The sequence below is a fragment of the Eublepharis macularius genome, chromosome 12 (assembly GCF_028583425.1).
Source record: "Eublepharis macularius isolate TG4126 chromosome 12, MPM_Emac_v1.0, whole genome shotgun sequence".
NCBI lineage: Eukaryota > Metazoa > Chordata > Lepidosauria > Squamata > Eublepharidae > Eublepharis > Eublepharis macularius.
In genome coordinates, this window is record NC_072801.1 from 26,768,299 (window position 1) to 26,788,749 (window position 20,451).

General features: G+C 45.9%; 1 protein-coding gene across 1 annotated transcript in view; it reads left to right on the top strand.

The window, feature by feature from the left end:
• The first annotated feature begins 1,107 nt into the window (after positions 1 to 1,107).
• The window catches only part of MYO15A (myosin XVA), a 105,308-nt gene continuing 85,964 nt past the window's right edge, over positions 1,108 to 20,451 (top strand). The window contains exons 1-10 of the mRNA XM_054993680.1: positions 1,108 to 3,117; positions 4,666 to 5,199; positions 9,408 to 9,490; positions 10,363 to 10,426; positions 11,639 to 11,748; positions 12,351 to 12,425; positions 13,540 to 13,630; positions 13,876 to 13,881; positions 15,704 to 15,807; positions 20,116 to 20,179. Coding sequence (XP_054849655.1) covers positions 1,108 to 3,117; positions 4,666 to 5,199; positions 9,408 to 9,490; positions 10,363 to 10,426; positions 11,639 to 11,748; positions 12,351 to 12,425; positions 13,540 to 13,630; positions 13,876 to 13,881; positions 15,704 to 15,807; positions 20,116 to 20,179 — 3,141 coding nt within the window. The remainder of the gene's footprint in view (positions 3,118 to 4,665; positions 5,200 to 9,407; positions 9,491 to 10,362; positions 10,427 to 11,638; positions 11,749 to 12,350; positions 12,426 to 13,539; positions 13,631 to 13,875; positions 13,882 to 15,703; positions 15,808 to 20,115; positions 20,180 to 20,451) is intronic.

Consider the following 20,451-nt stretch of genomic DNA (forward strand, 5'->3'; position numbering starts at 1 on the left):
GCCACATTAATGACTCTTTTTAAAAAAGCAGAATAGTTCTGTAATAAATGTTCTGTAATAAAAAAATCAGTCTTGAATTCTGTCTGGAAACTAACTGTTAACCAGCAAAGTGGTTGCGAACCATGTGTGATCTGTCCTGTGCTGAGCATATTCTGGTGCCCGTGTGGGATCCATGAGTAGGCACGCCTCTTTCATCCTGTGAATATGGGCTTTCAAAAATTCTTGTGACCGTTGTGTCAACAGAGAACTGGCTCGCTAGTTAGCACTTACTCTGGAGTTCAGATTTTGCTTGATCGAGAAGAATAATTTGGAATTGTCCCCTCTTCTGCCTCCTGAGCGGCTGTGCTTTTGTTGCAGTTTCCCTGGAGTTGAAGAAACAAAGCAGACGGAGGCAGGGGGGTGTTCGGTGTCTCTGCCTGTTTCTTCCTTCCTTTAAACCTTTTATTTCTTCTTTGGAAGAGTCCTCGAGCAGAGACAGAGCAACTCACTTACATTATTCATACCTACACGAGCCCAGAAGATACGGTTACATTCTGACTGCACAGTGACTATCCCTTGACTTCTTAACTCCCAGCACCTTGCAGAAAGTACGTCAGAGAATAGGGATGAAAAAGCTCTGACTGGGAGAACGTTGTAGAATACAGAAGAGAAGGAAACATTGGTCCACAGACAAACAACAGGGGGAGAAACTCCTGCAAGAAGAACCAAAGAAGCAACTTCTGCTGTGGCCAGAGTGAATTTCCTTGGGGAGAATAAGGCAGGCTAAATATGCATTATCTCAAACAAAGGAGAGAAATAATTGATCTCTAGTGACTTGGTCAAACCACTAAAAGGTAAATATAACAAAGACTATTATTGTTGCGTATTCCTGCCACTAAGAAGACCTCTTAAATTATGGGGAAATGTTCCCATCGCAGCTCTACAGGCATTGAGATTGGCCAGCAAATTGGCAGACAGAGCATGTGGTTTTGACGCTGAGACTGCTCCACTGTTGGTTCATTGTGAAAGGATTCCCTCATGGATCTTCTCATCGGACTTTGCCTGAGGGCAGCTTCTGTGGCAAAATCACAGAGTCAGAACAGAAAATGAGCCTCCTCTTCTCCTGACATGGCAGGCAAAAAGGCTGATGCGAAGAAAGGAAAAGAGGCTGGGAAAGGGAAAAAGAGCAAGAAGGAAGCGGTCAGTGACTCTGAGGAGGCGTCAGAAGAAGCTGAGGTGAGCAAGGCCAATGTGGAGGAGAGTGAAATGGACAGTGAGATTGTGGAGGAAGAAGAAGGAGAAAGTGATGAAGACCCCAAGAAGAAGAAAGGGAAGGACAAGAAGGGTGGGAAGAAGCAGCTCAAAGGGACCTCGAAGCTCGTGATGGGTCTGACCTCCGATGATGCCAAGAAGAAGAAAGGGGCCAAGAAGGAGCACGCCAAAGCCCAACTGAAAGGCGCTACCAAGGCAATGGCCATAGCCAAGAAGGAGCCGCCACCCAAAAAGAAACGAAGCTTGAAGAGCACATCCAAGCTCTTCATGGGCTTCAAAGGCCTGCGGCTCAAGCACCCGAAGAAGAGCCAGTTCAAAAACACATCACGCTTCTTCTGGGGGCTGAATAAATTCAGCACGAAGAAGAAAAAGAAGCAGAAGAAGAACAAGGCAGTTCTGAAGTCCACCTCTAAGCTCATGATGCGCTTCAAAGGGCTTGGGAAGGGCAAGAAGAAAGAACAATCCAAGGATGAAGGTACTAAGAAGCCAGCCTACATGCTAATACGGCTAGGTGGGAAAGCTGGAGATAAGTCCAAAGGGGGAGGGTTCTTTGGCAATCTGTTGCAACGGGCAAAGCCAAATGAGAAGTTCAAGACCCGAGCCCAGATCATCAGCAAAGTCGCTGCTGCCACCAGTTGGCTGACCAGAAAATTCTTGGCCAAGCGTGGCAGGTACATGTACGATGAAAGGGTTGCTAACGAGGCCTGGCTTTCAAGGATCGGTGCCAAGAAGCTCCCCTTTCCCTCAGAGGCTGAGGTCTTGAGGCATCGGGCTAATATGAGGAAGCTGCCAGAAGCCAGCGCACTCTATGGCCAAACCCAGGAAGAATTTGGCTACTGGGACAACTTAGACACTCCCTCACCACAACAGTACTATGATAACTATCAAGAGGATGGCTATATGGAACCACAGTCCTCTTCTCAGTATGACTATTCGAACTATGATAGTGAATGTTACGGCAGGTACCCAGATGAGGAATATGGGCCGTATAAAGAGCCAGTAGATTACTATAACCACATGCCACCAGACCAGTATGGTTACGCCACTGAGGATGACCAAGAATATGAGCCTAACACCAGTTATTCACCCTATGAACCTTATGATAATTATGCAGATTATGAAGAGCCAGTAGGGTTAAATGACCAGTATGCCTCCACTGGAGACCCCTATTACACGGGGGCGGAAGAAACAGAATACCTTGATGACTATCCTCTTCATGAAGCAGGCTACAATGAGAATGAATGGCCTCCTCAGACACAATCTTCGTACAACCCGTATGCCTACCCATTGGACAATATCATGGAGATGGAGGAGGCCGAGGATGAACAAAGGGGCTACCCCTCTGATTTACCTAACTCATCATTTTTTGGACAGCAAGGGATGGGAGAGAATTTACCTCCTAAACTGTCTCTGAACCGGAAGTTCCGGCTCTTCCCACGGCCCCAGGTGAAGCTTTTTGGTATCGACAAACTGGATGTTCCCCTTCCTCCCTCTCCACAATTTTCTGTTGGCAGTTTGGACCAAGATGAGGAAAACTATGAGGAATCTGAACCTTTGACCTCTCCTTTTGCCCAATTTGATGATCAGAATGTGGAACCTTCCAGGTCGCCAAGGATTTTCTCAAAATTGTTACAAGGCTGTTTTGGTGGTGGCGTTCAGAGGTCTGTCTCTCCCAAACTGACAACAAGGAATTCGGGCCTGAATGAACAAAAATGCACCTGTAAGGCAAGTTCATCCCCAAGTATCTCCCCAAGAGAATGTGGAAGTCCCTTGGGGCAGTTTCTACAGAAATCTCTCACACAACCGAAACCCATACTAAAGCACCGAGGGACCAGCGAGCAAAACAGGCCCCCAACGCCATCTCCAGTAAAGAAAGTTCTTTCAATGTTTGGTGGCAGCAGATCTGTGAGGGAGTCTCTTCATGTGGGAACAAGACAATTTGAAATACCTAGTTCAACTTCATCCCCTAAACCTATGAGGCAGTTTCCAGGCCCACAGAGACATGGAGGCACCCTTCACCCTTCTTCTCACCCTGCTGCAAGACTGCGCAACGCTCTTCAGGAAGAACTGCACAACACGCTTCCATTTGCAGGGTCATCTTCCTACAAAAAGCCACACCAAGGAGTTGGTTTGCCCCCAAGGACGTTCAGCCAGGAAGCCATTAACAACAACAACTCCCAAAGGCCTGCTTCACCTCAGTTTTCTCAAAGAAATATTCCATCCTTTCCTTCCAAACAAAGTACAAGATTGTTTAGTTCGAACAGGCCACAAGTGGATTTCCACATTCCTGAGACAAGTAATTCCTTGAAGCAACAGTCTGGTGGCCGTATGCCTTCACGTGGACCCTCTTCATGGTCCACAGTAAGGTCTGAAAGCCCTTCTGTGAGGAGAGTAAGCTCACCAGCAGCCAAAGAAAAGGCCTCCTTTCCTGCCCCATCACGGGGACAAAGACCATCCACCCTACTAGAAGAGTCCATGTCTTCCCCTCGTCCTATGGCCCGTAATCCTTTTATACGTCGACGCAACCCATCATCCTCTAGTTTAGGACCCATTAGTAGCCTAAGGAATGAAGCCCCTTTAAGGCAATCGTCTTCTCAGATCTCCCTCAAATCCAATGCTTCTAAATTTCAGGATTCTCTTCGAAGCCTGAGCTCTGGTAGATATGCCGCAACAGGGCTCCATGGTCCCACCACTGGGGGGTTTCAAGGTCCCCCATCACCCCAAACACCCCTCAGGCATTTTGGATCACCTTCTCTCCAAAGTTCCCCACAACCATCAGGAAGAATGACCCCTTCAACCACTGAAGTTCAAGGGAGGCTTCCCCAGGCTTGGAGCAGACAGCTTGAGCCCCCAACCAAAGCGGTTAAACCATTAATGCAGAATCAGTTCATGAGGCAATATGGCCACCCATCTCCCACTCTGTCTACTAGGAGTGCGAGGACCTCCTCCCCTCACATGCAGACTCGGCAAGGAAGCCGTAGGGTCACCATAGTAGAATCTCCAGTCGACTTACTTGCTCATGACCAGTCTCTTGATGATGTCAGTGGGCAGGTGGCAGAGCACTGGTTGCCACAGCAGAGGTGGGATCATGCTTCTGGGAATGGAATGTCACCCTCCCAGAATCGCTCCCCTAAGGTTGGAAGTACTGGAAGTCTGAGGAGTTTATTGAATTTGCCTCCACCTCCAAGTCCTGCTTCCAGCTCACCAAAGGACTTCATCAAGCGTATAGGTCAGCCTCTAGCTGGGATGGCAGAGGTTGCTTCTTCCATCAGACGTTCTCCAGCAGGAAGTACGGGCCACATAGGAAAAGGGAGTACTTACCCAGAAAAGCATGGTCAAGTTCCAGGGTTGCCACCAGCTTGCTCCATGCATCCCTTTTCTCACAACCCTCCTTCTCCTGGTCCACCGCTGAAGCAGATGGCAGAGGCCAACCGTTCTTGGTCCCCAAGTCTGAAACGGGAAGCCTTGGGTGGCAATTTGACCTACCCTGTTGCTGGCAGCAATCCTGGCACCCTGAGGGGGAGGCCCAATCTCAGTCCCTTGACCCCAAAATCAGTTCTGTTTCAAGCCATGGGACGAGGAAGCCCATCTTTTCAAGACCAGTATAACACACCAAGAAGGTCAGGACTTGCTCATTCACCTGCTGAGCTGCTCGAAAATGACACAGAAGATGGCATGGGGCGATATGCAGTTGTAATGCCACAGATCCAGCGGATAGGTTCTTCCTTAAGGAGGAAAGCTCATATACAGAAACAGCCTTGGTCCGATTCTCGTACTGTACATGTCCGTGAGATGCCAAATAAGTGGGCCTCGGAGAAACTCTACCACCAGCCACCTGTGGAGGAATTTAGCCAGCAGGCACCTAAACTGGGAAGTGGTGTGGCCTGGTACCTGACACGTGGGACACCGATGCACAACAGTGGGCCAGACGCAGGTTGGCAGTGTAAGGTAATTTAAGAAGACCTGATCCATTTTATGGTGGGAAACAGGGCTCACTGGATTGGAACCAGTTAGGGAGAGGAGGAACTGTTTGGTTTTACTTTGGTAAAGGTTCAGTTGAAGTGGGTTCCTCAGATCCTGATTCTGTTGAACTTTTGGGTCAAACTCAACCTCTGAACCTTGCTGTATCCACACGGAGGCATAAGACAGGGCACAGAGGATCGATCACATTGTTGACTTGTACAGAGAGAGTGAGTGAGACCCAAAGCATATGCTACTATCACCCAGTTAGAGGCCACACTAAGCTTTCAACACATGCGCAGAAGCATCCCGCACACTGCACAGCAGTATCAGTCAGTCGTGTTACTGCTCTCTGTGACTGCTGGATTGCGCTGTGGTGAAGCCAGATGCAGCCAGTGAAATTCCAGAACCCACCAACAGGTTCCGGTAAGTGCTAGAACAGATGCAGCCATGTTCCTCAGACTCCTTGTTGCAGATCTAGAGAGATGCTTATGTGAATTTGGGACTAGCTCCAACATCCGCAGACCCCATGCTCTCTGGAGAGGCTTAAGACAAAATCTTTACAGGTTCATTTTCCTTCGGAGGAAAGATCCATCTCCTGACTCCTGGTGGCCAATAAATTTTCCACTTCCTCAACCAAGAGGGGGGAGGGTAAGGGGTACAATGTTCTGTGGCACTGGTTTGCCTGGGGTGGTGGGTGATAGCACCGTATCTGTTCAAATCAAGTTTCTTGCATGTTTTCTTCTAAATGTGAGTTGACCCCAATGGAGTGGGTTCGGCAAAAGGAATATTTGCTGCCTGATCCCCGATGCAAACAGGCTGTAGATAGGGAATCTTTGTTCCCCTCCATTGCTACTTATGTGTACTGTTCATACATCCCAATTTCATAGTCAGAAAACAGGTTTTTGTATTATTTCCCAAACCTGTTTGACTTGTAGTGGCACCAAGGAAATAGGGGTTGTATCCATCTAACCTGGCAACCTGTACTGACTCTCCTCACTCCATTTCAAATTGATCAGCAGGCTGGAGTGGGGGGGGTGCAGGAAATTATGTTCTGTTGATGGAAAACAGTCCAAATCCCAAGTTTTTCTTGGTAGTCTTTTAAAAGCAATGCTCTGTCTCAAGCCTAGATGAGTTTGCCATAATTATATAATTCCTTTACAATATTGAGGGAGATATTCATTATCCCCAAATGTTTCCTACCCCATAACTGAACCTTGGAATTAGAGTTGATACTAACTGTATAGCCCCCATTCCTGCACAGAACAACAGCCTGATGTGCAGAAATTCAGCCGCTGAACTTTTGGAGATATGTGCCATGGAAACACTTGCCCTGTTTTCTGTGTCTCAGGCTTCATTTTTAAAATTAAAAAAGGCACAGGAACAAATCCAGTTTTAAAAGGTGGCAGCAGCTACCCTATGATTAAAACAAAGCCATTGTTCCTTCTAAGAGACCATCGGCCAGCAGCCAGCTGAACAAAAGAGCTGTATGTAAATTCGGGGACTTGATCTCTGATACAGAGCTGGGTTGGAACAGAAGGAAAGTTTTAATTAGAGTGCAGCAGACTTCCCGCAGCCTGAATCATACAAAGCCTGGCTGGGAGGCTGTGAAAAGTTGCCATCATGAGAAGCAAAATGGCTTACTGGTCCTCTGCTGACCTTTAGTCTTACACCAATGAGGGGCTGTTCGTCAAAACTCAGTGTTTTTCACGCCTTGAGCCACTGGAATGTTTCTTGATTGTTTGGTGATTCAAGGGCTGGATCTCAGGCTGCACTGCACAAGCAACTGTTTGGGACAGCCACAGAGAGGACAGCACCAGCACATCACCGGGGGTGACATGCTCCTGGCTGTTGGTGGTTGCGAGAGGAGACGGGCGTAGCTTCCTGGTTCCATGCTGCCACCAGCCAGGTCTAAGCTGGGCTGGTGGAGGCTATTTATTTATTGAGATATTTATACCTTGCTTTTCTCCCCAGTAAGGAGCCAAAGTGGTGTTAAAGCATCACTCTCCCTATTTTATTGTCACAACAACAACCCTGTGAGGTAGGTTAGGCTGAGAAATTGTATCTGATCCAAGGTCATTCAGTTCTTCTGTGGCAGAGTGGGGGGATTTGAACTTGAGTGTTCCAGATCCTAGTCTGACACACTGATCGCTACATCATTGTTCCCTGAACTGCCCTGCTTCACACTCAGGGATGTCAGCCCTTGTCTAAGTGGTACCACTTCCATGCAGTAGGTGGGGATTTAACCTAACTGGATTTATTTCCATGGAAATTAAACCCCCTGCTCAGAGAAAGCGTGCAAAGGCGAAGGTAAGGCAGAGAACCCTTCCCCTCAGGGCCAAGCTACAAATGACGAATGACACTTGAACAGCAAGTGTATTTCTCCCTGTTCACTTGCCCTCCACTCAATCCACTTGCCATTCAAGTGACATTCGTCATGTGCAGCTTGGCCCTCAGTCTCTAGTTTTTTAGGCAGAGAGAGCTTTTGTATGGATACAGTTTGTCCATCTCAGTGAGAAGTAGGTGACAGTATGAATTTTGTGATTAATTGTTAGAGTTGCTTACCCGTGGTGAGGGAGCATGTGCCCTTCAACAGCAGTGTTGGACAGAAATCCAACAGGAGAAGCTTTCCGCATCCACACTTCACCTTTTGAATGGCTACTGTTGATGGTACAAGAAAGGGGCAGGGAGAAGTCAAACTAGATTCGTTTGTACTAGATGTCTGGCTGACTCTTTAGTCTAATGTGTGATTACATATGCTTTAGTTGCTTAATGTTTGACCCCATGAAGTTAAAAATGTGTGTGTGTGTGTGTGTGTACAGGTACATTTATGTTCACACACACATATGTGTGTGAGAGCCAGTTTGGTGTAGTGGTTAAGAGTGCAGGACTCTAATCTGGAGAGCCGAGTTTAATTCCCCACTCCTCCGCTTGAAGCCAGCTGGGTGACCTTGGGCTAGTCACAGTTCTCTGGAGTTCTCTCAGCCTCACCCACCTCACAGGGTGTTTTGTTGTGAGGATAATAATGACATACTTTGTAAACCGCTCTGAGTGGGCATTAAGTTGTCCTGAAGGGAAGTATATAAACTGAATGTTATATGTATATATGTGTGTGCATGTAGCTATTTTTCTCTCTGGAGAGGTCCAATGTGGCTCACAAAAGGGGGTGGGGCGGGGGGAAACGGCCACATTACTAAATCATATAAAGAAGCAAAAAAATCTGGGTTGATCCATATCTGCCAAGGTACTAGAATGCAAGCCATGGGCTGCGGGCCAAAGGCATTGGCCCTTTGGTTTGTGCTTGTGGCCCTATCCAGGCTAAATATCTGCAGGAAAAGGAGGGGGAAACTGCCTAGATGGAATCCAGCTGCCGTGCCGCTTGCTTGCTGCACCATCTGCCTAATTTCACCTCTCTTCCTATTCCTATTATTTTTAAAACATCTCTCTCTCTCTCTCTCTCTCTCTCTCTCACACACACACACACACACACACACACACACACACACACACACGCGTGATTTTTTTAAAGAGTTTTTGTTAGCTGCTTTACAACAAAACATGTTCCTGTACCATGAGATTTAGGGATGTTGTATGAAAATAAAATAAATTTTGAGCCAATGTACTTGAGAGCGTCTCTATACAAGACATCTTATACGGGGATGCTCAAGTGACTTACTTTCTCTGTGGTCTTACAGTCAAGTGTATTTTGTCTCCCTAGCAGTGCATGTGTATCCACAATGGGAGAACAAGTGTAAGATCTTTCACTTGAGCATCCCCATGTAAGATGTCTTGTGTAGAGAGACTCTCAGATGGGACCATTGGAGCACAGAATCAGGGCCGCTCACTCAGGCATAGTTCTGAAGTAGTGAACCTGTGGTGGCCCTTCTTCAATTGAGATGGCATGCAGGGGGCTCACAAGACTCCATATTTAAAATATCTCACACATGAAAAACTAGCATCTTAGGAACAAGATTAGAACTCTTTTCCCCTGACATACTAATTTTCTGTGTGGATTTTTTAAATGGAAGAATATTCACTCACATTGGCCTACCTGCCAGGCACAGGTTTGTTACTTTAGCAAGGCTCAAAGGCCAAACAACATGGGAGTGACCTTTGTTATGGCAACCTTTGATACTTGGGGGTGGGCAGAAGGTCTGAACATGTTTTCATCTTCTCACCACCTTTTCTGTCTGTAGATGCATTCTGTTCACAACTTGCAAGCTGGGAGCTTCTCAGTACCACAGGGAGACAAAGGCGTGGAGGATATGATCCAGTTGGAGTAAGTAGTCATTTTCTTGGTGGGGTGTGTGTATTTTCATGAATATCTGGAATTTACTGATGCCCAGATAAACATTCACCAACTCAGAGATACACTGGTGTGTGACTAAATGTAATTGTTGAGAAAGGGCCAGCACAGGTTCACTTGTGTGTGGTACAAAATGGAGGGAATAACAGTGTCTGTGTTTTCTAGAGTTGCTAAATCCAAGTTGGGAGATTCCTGGAGATTTTGGGGGTAATGACTGGGGAGGCTGGAGTTTCAGGAGGAAGTAACTTAGAGGTAACACTCTAGGAATACCTCCAATGTCTGTGGTAAAGATCATGAAGATTGGGGAAATTCCTAAAGCGATACCTAGAAGTGACATTATGTCCTCCCCAAACTCCATCCTCCTCAGACACTGCCACCAAGTTCCAATTGACATTTTAGGAATTTCCCCAATCTCTATGGTTTTTACCGTAGAAATTGAGGAAACTCCTAGAGTGTTACCCAGAAGTGGCTGGGTTTTTTTTTTCTCCTGCTCCTTGGGACTAAGGGTGGGGGTTGCCTATTGCAGTTGGCAAAGATCAAGTCTATCTAGGAATATTGGTGTTCACCAAATTTTGAGTATTAGTTAGTTCCCGGCTGTTACGGGCATATGTTCTATGAGCGCACAAACCATGTGTAATGGGATTACATGCTCCCTGTGATCCTCCCACTATGTGTGGTTGCTACATTGTGTGAACAGAGGTGGTGCATGTATTTACCATGCCCATCCAGCCTTGGTGCACATGAATGCGAACACTGAGAAATTCACTGTATGTGCATGGTACTTCACCTGGCAAAGATTAATACAAGGAAGTTGCTGCTATACATATTTTTCCTGTATGTTTCAGGGAACTGCATCAGGGAATTGTCCTTCAGAACATCAAAAAGAGGTTCGAGCGGGGCCTGATTTATGTAAGCTGTTGCTATAATGTACCTTTCTGTTGATTTCCAACTTTTCTGCCACAAAAACAGCCACAGTAGTGTGGTATAGATGATTTAGTGTGGGATATACTAAGGGGACTTGTGTTCAAAGTCCTGCCAAGCCCCAAAGACTTCTGGATATCTTTGGATAACCCACCTCTCAGGGTTGTTGTGAAGGTAGCAAAGAAGACTTAAGGGTTCCATCTTTTTCTTCTTGTTGTTGTTGTTCTCCAGTCTCCTCTTTGCCTGAGAACTTTTTTATTCATATCATTTTAGACCACTCCACTTTATTTGCTTTTATGGCCTGCCTTGTTTTTATTAGTTTTTTTATTATTATTGATTTTGGGTTGTTTTATTGATGTTTTAATTGTTAGGGTTTGTTTTTATTGTATGCTTGGGGTTTTTTTTACTCTTGTGAACTGCCTCAAATTGGTCAGGAAGGGAAGCTTTTTTTTTTTTAAATAAGTACATAAATAAATAACAACAGAGAGCAGGTTGAGGGTCAGGCTAAGCTAGGGATCCAAACAAAGTAGATATTTGGAAATCAAGGAAGGCAAAGTCTTAGATCTCCCTGCAGCTTTGTAAACCATCATGAGCAATATGGAAATTACTCATGAGTAAGTAAGCCAGTGTCAAGCAGCAAGCTTGTGAGCAACTCTGCACTTGGGGTTCTCCTAAGGGGCCACTATAGCAAGAGGCATCCAAGAGGATCCCCATTCCCTGCCACCACTTGACAGGATGGGGGGCAGATGGGGGGGTCTTCCAGTATGAAACTGGAAGTGATATCATTGTGTCGGTGCAATGATCTAGGATTCATCCTGGATCATTGCGCCCATGCAATGATGTCACTTGTTTTGCACTGGTGCAGAAATTGTCCCACCTTCCCAGCTATGTAGAAAAGAGTCCAGTAGCACCTTTAAGGCTAACCAACTTTACCATAGCATACGCTTTTGAGAACCACAGTTCTCTTCGTCAGATGCAGGGCAGAGGGCTTATACCTCAACTTATACCTCACTTCCCAGCTATGGTTGGCAATACTTGTTGGGGATGCTTTAGGATGTTCCTGCATTGGGCAGAGGTTGAAGGTCTGTAAGGCTCCTTCCGACTCTATGATTTTATGAGTCTGCTGTAACTGTAGATTCACTCCATGTATGAGCTGATGTGTTGAAAACCCCTTTTCCTCTGAATTTCTATCTCTCTCAGACCTACATAGGCAGCATCTTAGTGTCAGTGAATCCCTACAAAATGTACAACATCTATGGGACAGACCACGTGCTTCAGTATGAGGGGAAGGCCTTGGGAGAGAATCCACCGTAAGTCTCAGCTACTATACAGATGTATTTAAGGAGAACATATAGGAAGGGTGGTGGACATCTCTCAGTTCCACAGAGGGGGGAAAAAATCTCTGCTTTTGGTTTGGCCCTCATAACTGACCGAGTCTGCAGGATCAATTTTGCCCATTCAGTTCCCATGCTGCAGCATTTTTTCCTGACCATCTGAACCAGATTTGCCACCATGAGGAGTCACTCAAGCCACTATGTGGCTTTTCCCTGGCTTTCCTGGGAGGGCCTCAACTTTAAAAAAAACCCTGCTTTGTGGCAGGCTGTTTCCCTGTGCATACTCCTCATTCCATTTTTAGTCTTCCACCCTCTTCCCCTCTCTCCAGCCCCGTGACAGACCACTGCATTGTGATTGGCTAGTCTCATTTAGCCAGCCCCTCCCCATCCCCTCCTTTCCATTCTTCCCCGCTCTCCTCTTTCCTCTTACCATAGATTCTACCCTCCAAAGTTGCCATTTCATCCAGGGGAACTGATCTCTGAAGTCTGGAGATCATTTGTAATCTTGGGGGAATTCCAAGCACCACCTGGAATTTGGCAATTAATTAGTATTAATTCTCATTTTCTTCCCACCCCAGGCATCTTTTTGCAATTGTAAACATTGCCATCAGCAAGCTGAGGGATGCCAAACTCAACCAATGCATTATTATCAGGTGAGTGTTCAGCAATATCCTTGCCCACAAGCCTTCATATTGACTGTCTCTTACTTTTGAAAGATGCAGGGCCACTAAACCCACATAGAAGTGCCCTCTTCACCCCCTTTGGTTTGGTGAGCATCTACAAAGCTGCCACTTTCTTTCTCATTGCAAGGAATACATGTAACCAGGGCAATCTGTATTCTGGATTCTGCTACACTACAAGTTTCAACCGATGTTGTTCACTTGTTCTCTATATCTTCCCACCAAAGAATTCTGGGCATTGTAGTTTGGTGAGAATACTTTATTAGGGATCTTCCCAAACTGCAGTTCCCTGGAGAGAGTGCATGGATGGAACCAGTCTCATTCCGGGCTTGCAAAAATCTAAACAGCCAACATCTCTGCCATTCATGCCCAGCTTGATGACTTCCTGTTGGAAACAGGAAGCTGGATTAGATAGACCATGGGTCTGATCCATCAGTGCTGTTCTTATGTGGTGGCAGCCAGTGCCTAGACATCTCTTGTTAAGTAGTTTCCAGTTCTCTATCAATTCCCACTTTGCTTGATTCTACTTCTTCCAAAGAATCTCCTCTTTCTTTGCAGCAGAAAACCAGCAACTCTCTTGAGGGATAAACACTCCCATTTTATTAGTTCTTTCCCATAACCTTCTTGTGGCCTCTCCACACACAATACCACACATCTTAGGTCACATCTAGTGCTCTAGATCGTCTTTACTTTTAAAAACTTTCAACCTATACATACTGTACATTCTGAGTTCATAAAACTTCATATTAAAAACTGCACCCATTCCCAAAGAGAAAATACTCCATAGGAGTTTTTTTTCCCCCAGTGGTCCTCAACATTTCCAGTTTTTTGGTTACAAAAAAATTGGGGGTGAATCTGCTTAGGAAAAAAGGAGGGGGGAATCCATCCTCTTGCATGTTTGGAAGTTTTTTTCCCTGGGCCTTTGAATGTCTGTGCATGCATCATGAACAGAGATCTCTTTTGACCAACTGTCAGCCCTGAAAAAGTTGTGCCTAAATGACGCTAACCTCATTAGATGAAGGAATGTTGGTTCTCCCCACCACCACCCCTGCTTTTAATATGCTTGTTTGATTCTTTGCTCTCATAGCGGTGAAAGTGGATCTGGCAAAACAGAAGCCACTAAACTGATTCTCCGTTACCTGGCAGCGATAAATCAGAAGCATACTGCAACCCAGCAGGTACATGATCCAGGCTTAAGAAAAGGCCATGGGTTTAGCAATCGCACCATCTGAGCATAGTCCAACACAGGGGATGGAAAAACAGAGTTGGGGGTGGTAGGACTAATAGGATAAAACATTTTACCCTTTATGTGAACGTGTTGTTCTTTTGCATCTTAATTGTTTCTTCCTTCCCCACTCCAATGCTGATCTACCTGCTGTTCCCTGCACCGATTTGTCCCTCCGCTTGTTGCGTCCTCTCATAGATAGAGGTATGGCACAGTTGCATGTGCAGTGTGACCATTTGGCTTGGTTTAAAGGGTGTGAAACCAGAAATGGGGGGAAGTGTGTTCCTGTTGGGATTATCCCTGAGTATTGTGTGTTCCTGTTGGGATTATTCCTCTATCCCATTGTGCTTGAGTTTGGTACCCCTGAGATAAATTTGTCTACTTTTCCTCTTTCCGGATTGCAGAGGGCACCGGTTGGGTCTGGGGTCCCCACCCTGTGCCCTGTCAGATGTGAGTAGTGAGTTGTCCTCAATGCTTTGGGCTGGTTGCACACTCTGAATCTAACCTACTGCATAGGATTGCTATGAGGATAAAATGGAGGGGAGGGGAACGATGTAAGCCTCTTGGGGCCCCCACTGGGGAGAAAGGATGTAAATTCCTGCAAGTGTCTTATTAAAAATTGCAATTGTGAGGCATTTGATAAGGGTTTTCAGCTTGCCCCTGCGCTATTTTCCTGACCTGAAATGGTTCTGGGGGGATATTAAGCCCATTGGGAAAACTCACATGTACACTTGTGGGATTTTCCAGTGCAAGAAAATAGAATCTGGGGAAGGGAGACTGAACACTCATCTCCACAACAGCCACAGTTGTAATCTAAACTGGGAATTAAGGAGAACCTGTAATTCATATTGGGTTGTGGGGACCCTGAAAACAACCCGGGTACTCCATTGGGGGTCAAGAGGAGATGCAACTCCCTTCAGATAAGACCAAGGGTACATCTGAAGAGCAGTTTTGGGGTCAAAATAGCACAGGGGGGATACAGCCCCATTTTTACTGCTCCACAAGCACAGAATACTCCCCATGAACCAGCAAAACAGAGACGCCGCTCCCTCCAGTCACTGTTTTGGAAAATGGCTTGAGCGGGGAGGCAGGAGCTCTTTCTCCCCTTGATGTGGCATTCTGGGGCCATTTGGGTCCTCCTTTATTTTTTTAACAGCCTTTCCCCATAGCTGCTGTGTGGCTGTGGAGAACCCGAGTTGGATCTGGGGAACCTGGACCCAACTCTTTAAAAACCTGCATGTCTAGTTTGATTCTGGGATTCTGAAAATGCTGGGGATTGAACCTGGGACCGAGTCCAGAACACCATGCAGATGCTCTCATGCTGTGCCACGGTCCCTCCTCAGCCACATTATATGGGGGTGCGAGTATATGGGGGCAGAATAGAAATTTGAAATAAATAAAATAAAAATAAGTTGAGACCCATCCACTGAAGACCACTAACCTACATGAAAGGCCAGTTAGCACCACATACTTAAACAAGCCCAGCGGTTCTAGAGTTTCCCCAAGGAATTCTTCAGTGAACTTGGCAAGAATTCACAGCCCCTCTATAATTTGATGTATTTTCTGGAAAGTGCTACAGTATCTAAACATGTGTGCACCAATGTCTGCCTTGCAGGTACGGTAAGTAACTCTGCAAGCAGGCATCCTCTAGGTTTGTCAGTCTCCAGGTGGGGCCTAGAAATCTCCCGTAATCACAACCAATCTCCAGGCAACAGAGATGAGTTCACTTGCGGAAAAATGGCTACTTTGGAGGGTGGACTGTATGGCATTGGACCCCACTGAATTCCCTCTCCTCCCCAAACCCTGCCCTCCCCAAGGCTCCACCTCCAAATTTCCAGGAATTTTCCCATCCAAAGTTGGAAACCTTAGGCCAAGTTCTTGTTTTGCCCATCTGTTGCTTTGCCTGCCACTCTGCAGGGAGAGATGGGCCATGTGGTTAATACTTGTGTCTGTGGGTTGTGAACGTCTTGTAAGTATCTGGTTTTTGTTTTGTTCTCCTGTGTGGGTCTTTGTCCGTGTGACCCAGATCTTAGAAGCAACTCCTCTGCTGGAATCCTTCGGGAATGCCAAGACTGTGCGGAACGACAACTCCAGCAGGTTTGGGAAATTTGTGGAAATCTTTCTGGAGGAGTAAGTAGTCCTAAGCCTGTTTCTTTCTGTAGTTTTCTCCTCTGTCAGTCTTGTCCTGTGTGTTTAATAAGTATTTACCACATTGTCCACCAATCTGTGGAGCTTTGGGTGGGCTATGTAGTCCCCTACCCATTTTGTGGACTGTATAAGCCACTTTGGATCCCCATAGGAAAAGAAAGTGAGGTATAAATGTAAATAAAATAATGGTGCACCTAGTTCCATGATCCAAACTCCCAATGCCTAGATTTTTTTTAAAAAGCAGCCATAAGGTAAGGGTGCGTGATTTGGATTGGGACCATGGCTTTGGGGCAGGGAGGGGGTCAGCTCTCCCATCTGCATAAAAATTGGCCTGGCCTCTCCAGTGGCTGTTATTTGTAGTGGGGAGGAGGTGTGCAATATGAATTTCTGTCTTTGTTTTCTTGAGGGGTGCTAACAGAAGTTTAAAATAAAGGAATGGGTTTTTTGTTAGGAAAGGATTTTTTGTTAGGAAAGAAGTGGCATTGAGCGGGGGGGGGACCTCTGCACTCTGGCTCTGCCCCTTCACCCACAATAACTGCTTCCTAACCCTTATGAAATTCACCACCTGTTGTACCTTAAGGCAGCATGTACTCACAAGCTTCCACTGGCAAAGTTCACTTTGGTATGATAATAGATCAGTGACATTTTCCTAGTCTATTTTAAAGCAGAGTAGGTTAAACAGTGGCAGGCTTTCCTTCGTAAATAAAATGTTTCCTAGCAGGGCTGAAATTTGGAGTTTTTAGTATCTATATTTTTATTTATTTAGGTCATTTATAATCCGCCTTTCTCACTGAGACTCAAGGCAGATTACACAGTGTGAGATTAGTACAATCAGTAGCAAGGACAAGGGCAGGCATTTCCATACAGTGTCAAGGACATTTCCATAAACAATGCCATAGCATAAATAAATACAAGTTTACAAAGACATAGCATTAGCAAGGATCCAATACGAAGCTGAAGAATTGCTAAAACAGAACATAATAAATTCTAGGACTGACATTAGACAACATGAAGCACAGGAGTACATATTTAAAGCAACAGATAATATGTAAGGCAACATAGTGGTGAAGTCTATGGTCCCTAACTCATTAGCAAAGCAGCTGAGACCCCCTCCCTACTATACCGCCCTCCTATCTGAGTAAAAAGCCTTTTTTGAATAATTCGGTTTTGCATTGTTTGTGGAAAGCCAGGAGTGTGGGGGTTCTCCTGACCTCCTCAGGCAGGCTGTTCCACAGGGTAGGGGCCACCACAGAGAAAGCCCGTGTGCGGGCTGCTGTTGATTTTGCCCATGTGCAGGCTGGATCTTGCAAAATACCCTGTTCCGATGAGCGAAGCTGCCATGGAGGGACATAGGGAGAGAGGCGGTCCCATAGGTATGCTGGACCAAAGCTGTGAAGAGCTTTGTACATAATAACCAATACCTTGAATTGAGCACAGTAACTGATAGGTAGCCAATGGAGTAACTGTAGGATGGGAGTGATGTTCATGCTCCTGCTAACAGTCAAGCTACAGCATTTTGCACCAATTGGAGCCTCCTAGTTAACCTAGCTGGGAGACCAATGTATATTTATTTTTTAATTTATTTTATTTATTTTTATCATATTTGTATTCCGCCCTCCCCGCAAGCAGGCTAATGTATAGTGCATTACAATAGTCAATTTTTGATGTTACGATAGCATGGATTCAGGTGGCCAGATTGGCTGTGTCAAGATAAGAGGCCGTCTTCCAGGACAGAGTGAGATTGTAGAAAGCATTTTTTTGCAGCTGCCTTGTTTTTCTGGTAGTAGCGGTGGGTCCACTATAACCCATTGGCCCTTAACTGAGTCTGCAAGGATCAGATGAACTCCATCAAAAGTGGGGAGTACAATGTCTTTCAAGATCTCTGCCTTCCCAACAAGCATCACTTCCATCTTGTCTGGGTTCAATTTCAATTTGTTATTTTTCAGCCATTTCACCACAGCTGTCAGGCAGCGATCTAGGATTTCTACTGCATCCTGTGGGGACCTGGATAGCATGGTATAGAGTTGGGTGTCATCTGCATATTGATGACATCCAACTCCATAGCTGCGAATGAGTTCTCCTAAAGGTTTGACATAGAGGTTGAATAACATGGGAGATAAGATTATGCCCTGCCTAACCCCACAAGATAGTTCCCATTCTGGATATAGCTAATCTCTGATGGCAAGCCTTTGAGTCCATTCTATGAGAAATGATTTAAACACATCCAGGGCACATCCTTTGATGCCCACTTCTGTTTCTAAATGCCTCAACAGGATGGCATGGTCTGCTGTGTCAAAGGCTGCAGATAGATCCAGGAGGAGCAATAAGGAGGTCTTTGTCTATATTCAGGCGGAGATCATCCACTAATGCTACTAGTGCTGTCTCTGTCCCATGCCCTGGTCTGAATCCAGACTGGAAAGGGTCTAGAGTTCTAGAGTTTTCCAAGAAGATCTGGAGTTGGTCAGCTACTGCTCCCTCAATCACTTTGCCCAGAAAGAGCAGATTAGAGACTGGGTGATAATTGGCCACATCAGTTTTATCTAGGGATGGTTTTCTAATTAGTGGGCAGATATTTGCCTGTTTGAGCAGCTGGGGGAAGGTGCCCTGAGTTAGCAATTGATTTACAGTAGATCTCAGTGGTTCACTTATGTGATCTTAACAGCCAAGATGGGCAAGGATCAAGCACACAAGTAGTGACTTTCATAGATGACTGGATCCTGTTAAGGTCTGTCATTGTAATTGGTTCAAAGCAGTCCAAATGTAGGCCAGATGATGTATCTGGCCTACAGCAGTCCAAATGTAGGCCAGATGGTTTATCTTGTCTCATTTGCATTGCAGCTAGCATCTAGATCAGAGTGTATTCATGTTATTTTATCAGCAAAAAACTTAGCAAAGGCCTTGCAGCTAATTATGTGTTCTTGGGGCTATAAAGGTTTGGATTTAGGGGTTAGAAGGTGTCTGGATACCCTGAACAACTGGGACAGTCGTGAACTAGCCGATGCAATGGTTGCCGAGAAGTAACGTTTCTTTGCCACTTTCATTTCATTTTTTACCCCCTCCCTTTCCTCCAAGGAGTCCAGGAAAGCATGGCCTCTTCCATTTTATCCCCCTAACAACCCTGTGCGGTAGGTTAGGCTGAGCATGAAGGACTGGCCTGTGGTCACCAAGTGCATTTCACAGCAAGCAGAGATTTGAACCTGGGGTGTCTACACACTACACCTTATTACCATTTCTAAACACTTGTGCATGAGTTGATGTGGTGGGCTAGCCGTGTTTTTGGATCTGACTGTTAGCTGGATTGTGTGGTTATATTATCTGACTAGGACATGATATTCCTCTCCCCACCAGTCATTTTGAGATGAAATGAATGCAGAACTGGACTTTTGTGAGGGGGGGAGTGGATATGGTAGCTCTGTGTTGGGGAATCTAGGGTTTAAACCAGGAGCTTCATAGCCATGGCACAAGACCACCTGAATTAACCTGTGCGCTCAGGTCTGAGAGCTCCTCAGGTGATGGCTCTTCTGAGGGGAAGGCAGTATGAAGTTTCTAGATTAGCCAAGCTGTCCAGAACCTCATATGAGGAATTGGCTGCCTAGGGATGTGGCAGGTTCCCCCTCATTGGCATTCTTCAAGGAGCAACTGGATGAAAACTTGTCAAGGATGCTTTAGGCTGTTCCTGCTTTGGGCAGGAGGTTGGACTAGCTGGTCTGTAAGGCCCCTTTCAACTCACATCCAAGAGCCACAATCCAATTATGCCTTGTGTGAAGAAATACTTTTGTTTCTGGCTGTCCCGAATCTCTTTGCTGTCACTATCAGCTTCATTGAATCCCCCAGCCTTGGCCCTGACAATGAGTGTGTGGGGGGTCTTCTTCACATGCTCTTTCAGCATCTGGAGATTGGGGTAGTGGGATTGGGTATTGCTGACCCTTCTCCTGACTTCTAGGCCCTTTGAAGGTACAAATAGATTCTATAGGTGCACAACTGTATGCTCATAGGGGTGTCTTCCTACATTTGGGAGCCTTCCTTTTCCAGGGCTCCTGATTGCATGCTAAGCCCTCTAGCATGTACATAAATTTTCAAGAGGGCACAGCATACCTTACCCATCTCCCCCCACCTCAAGTTAAAAGAATGTCTGAAAAGGACTTGTACTGGTGAGCACAGGGGACGGGGCGGGGGGAGGGCAGAGAGGTTTCCCCTCCTCTTAGGACCTTGAGCCCAGGTTCTAGAGCTATAAGACAATGGATGTTATTTAGAGTGATCAGACACAAATTCTAAGCTTCCTTTCCACAGTAGACTGATCTGTGGTGCCATAACTTCGCAGTACCTTCTGGAGAAGTCCAGAGTCGTCTTTCAGGTGAGGCATTACCCTTCCCTTCTTTCCCTCCAAAATCCTTTCTATAGAAGCCAGAGACTAGCTAATCACAAATCCCAGAGAGGTGACTTGGAATAAAATAAACCATGGGATGTTATTGGTGCACTGAATGAGCCCACCTTGCACACGGCAATTTTTTTTTTAACAGAACACCTTTAGAGCAGGGCTGGCCCTGCCTAGAGGCAGAAATCAGGGCCGATTCCGCACGGCTTACCTGAAACCGGAACGTTGCGGAACATGCCGGGAAAAATGCA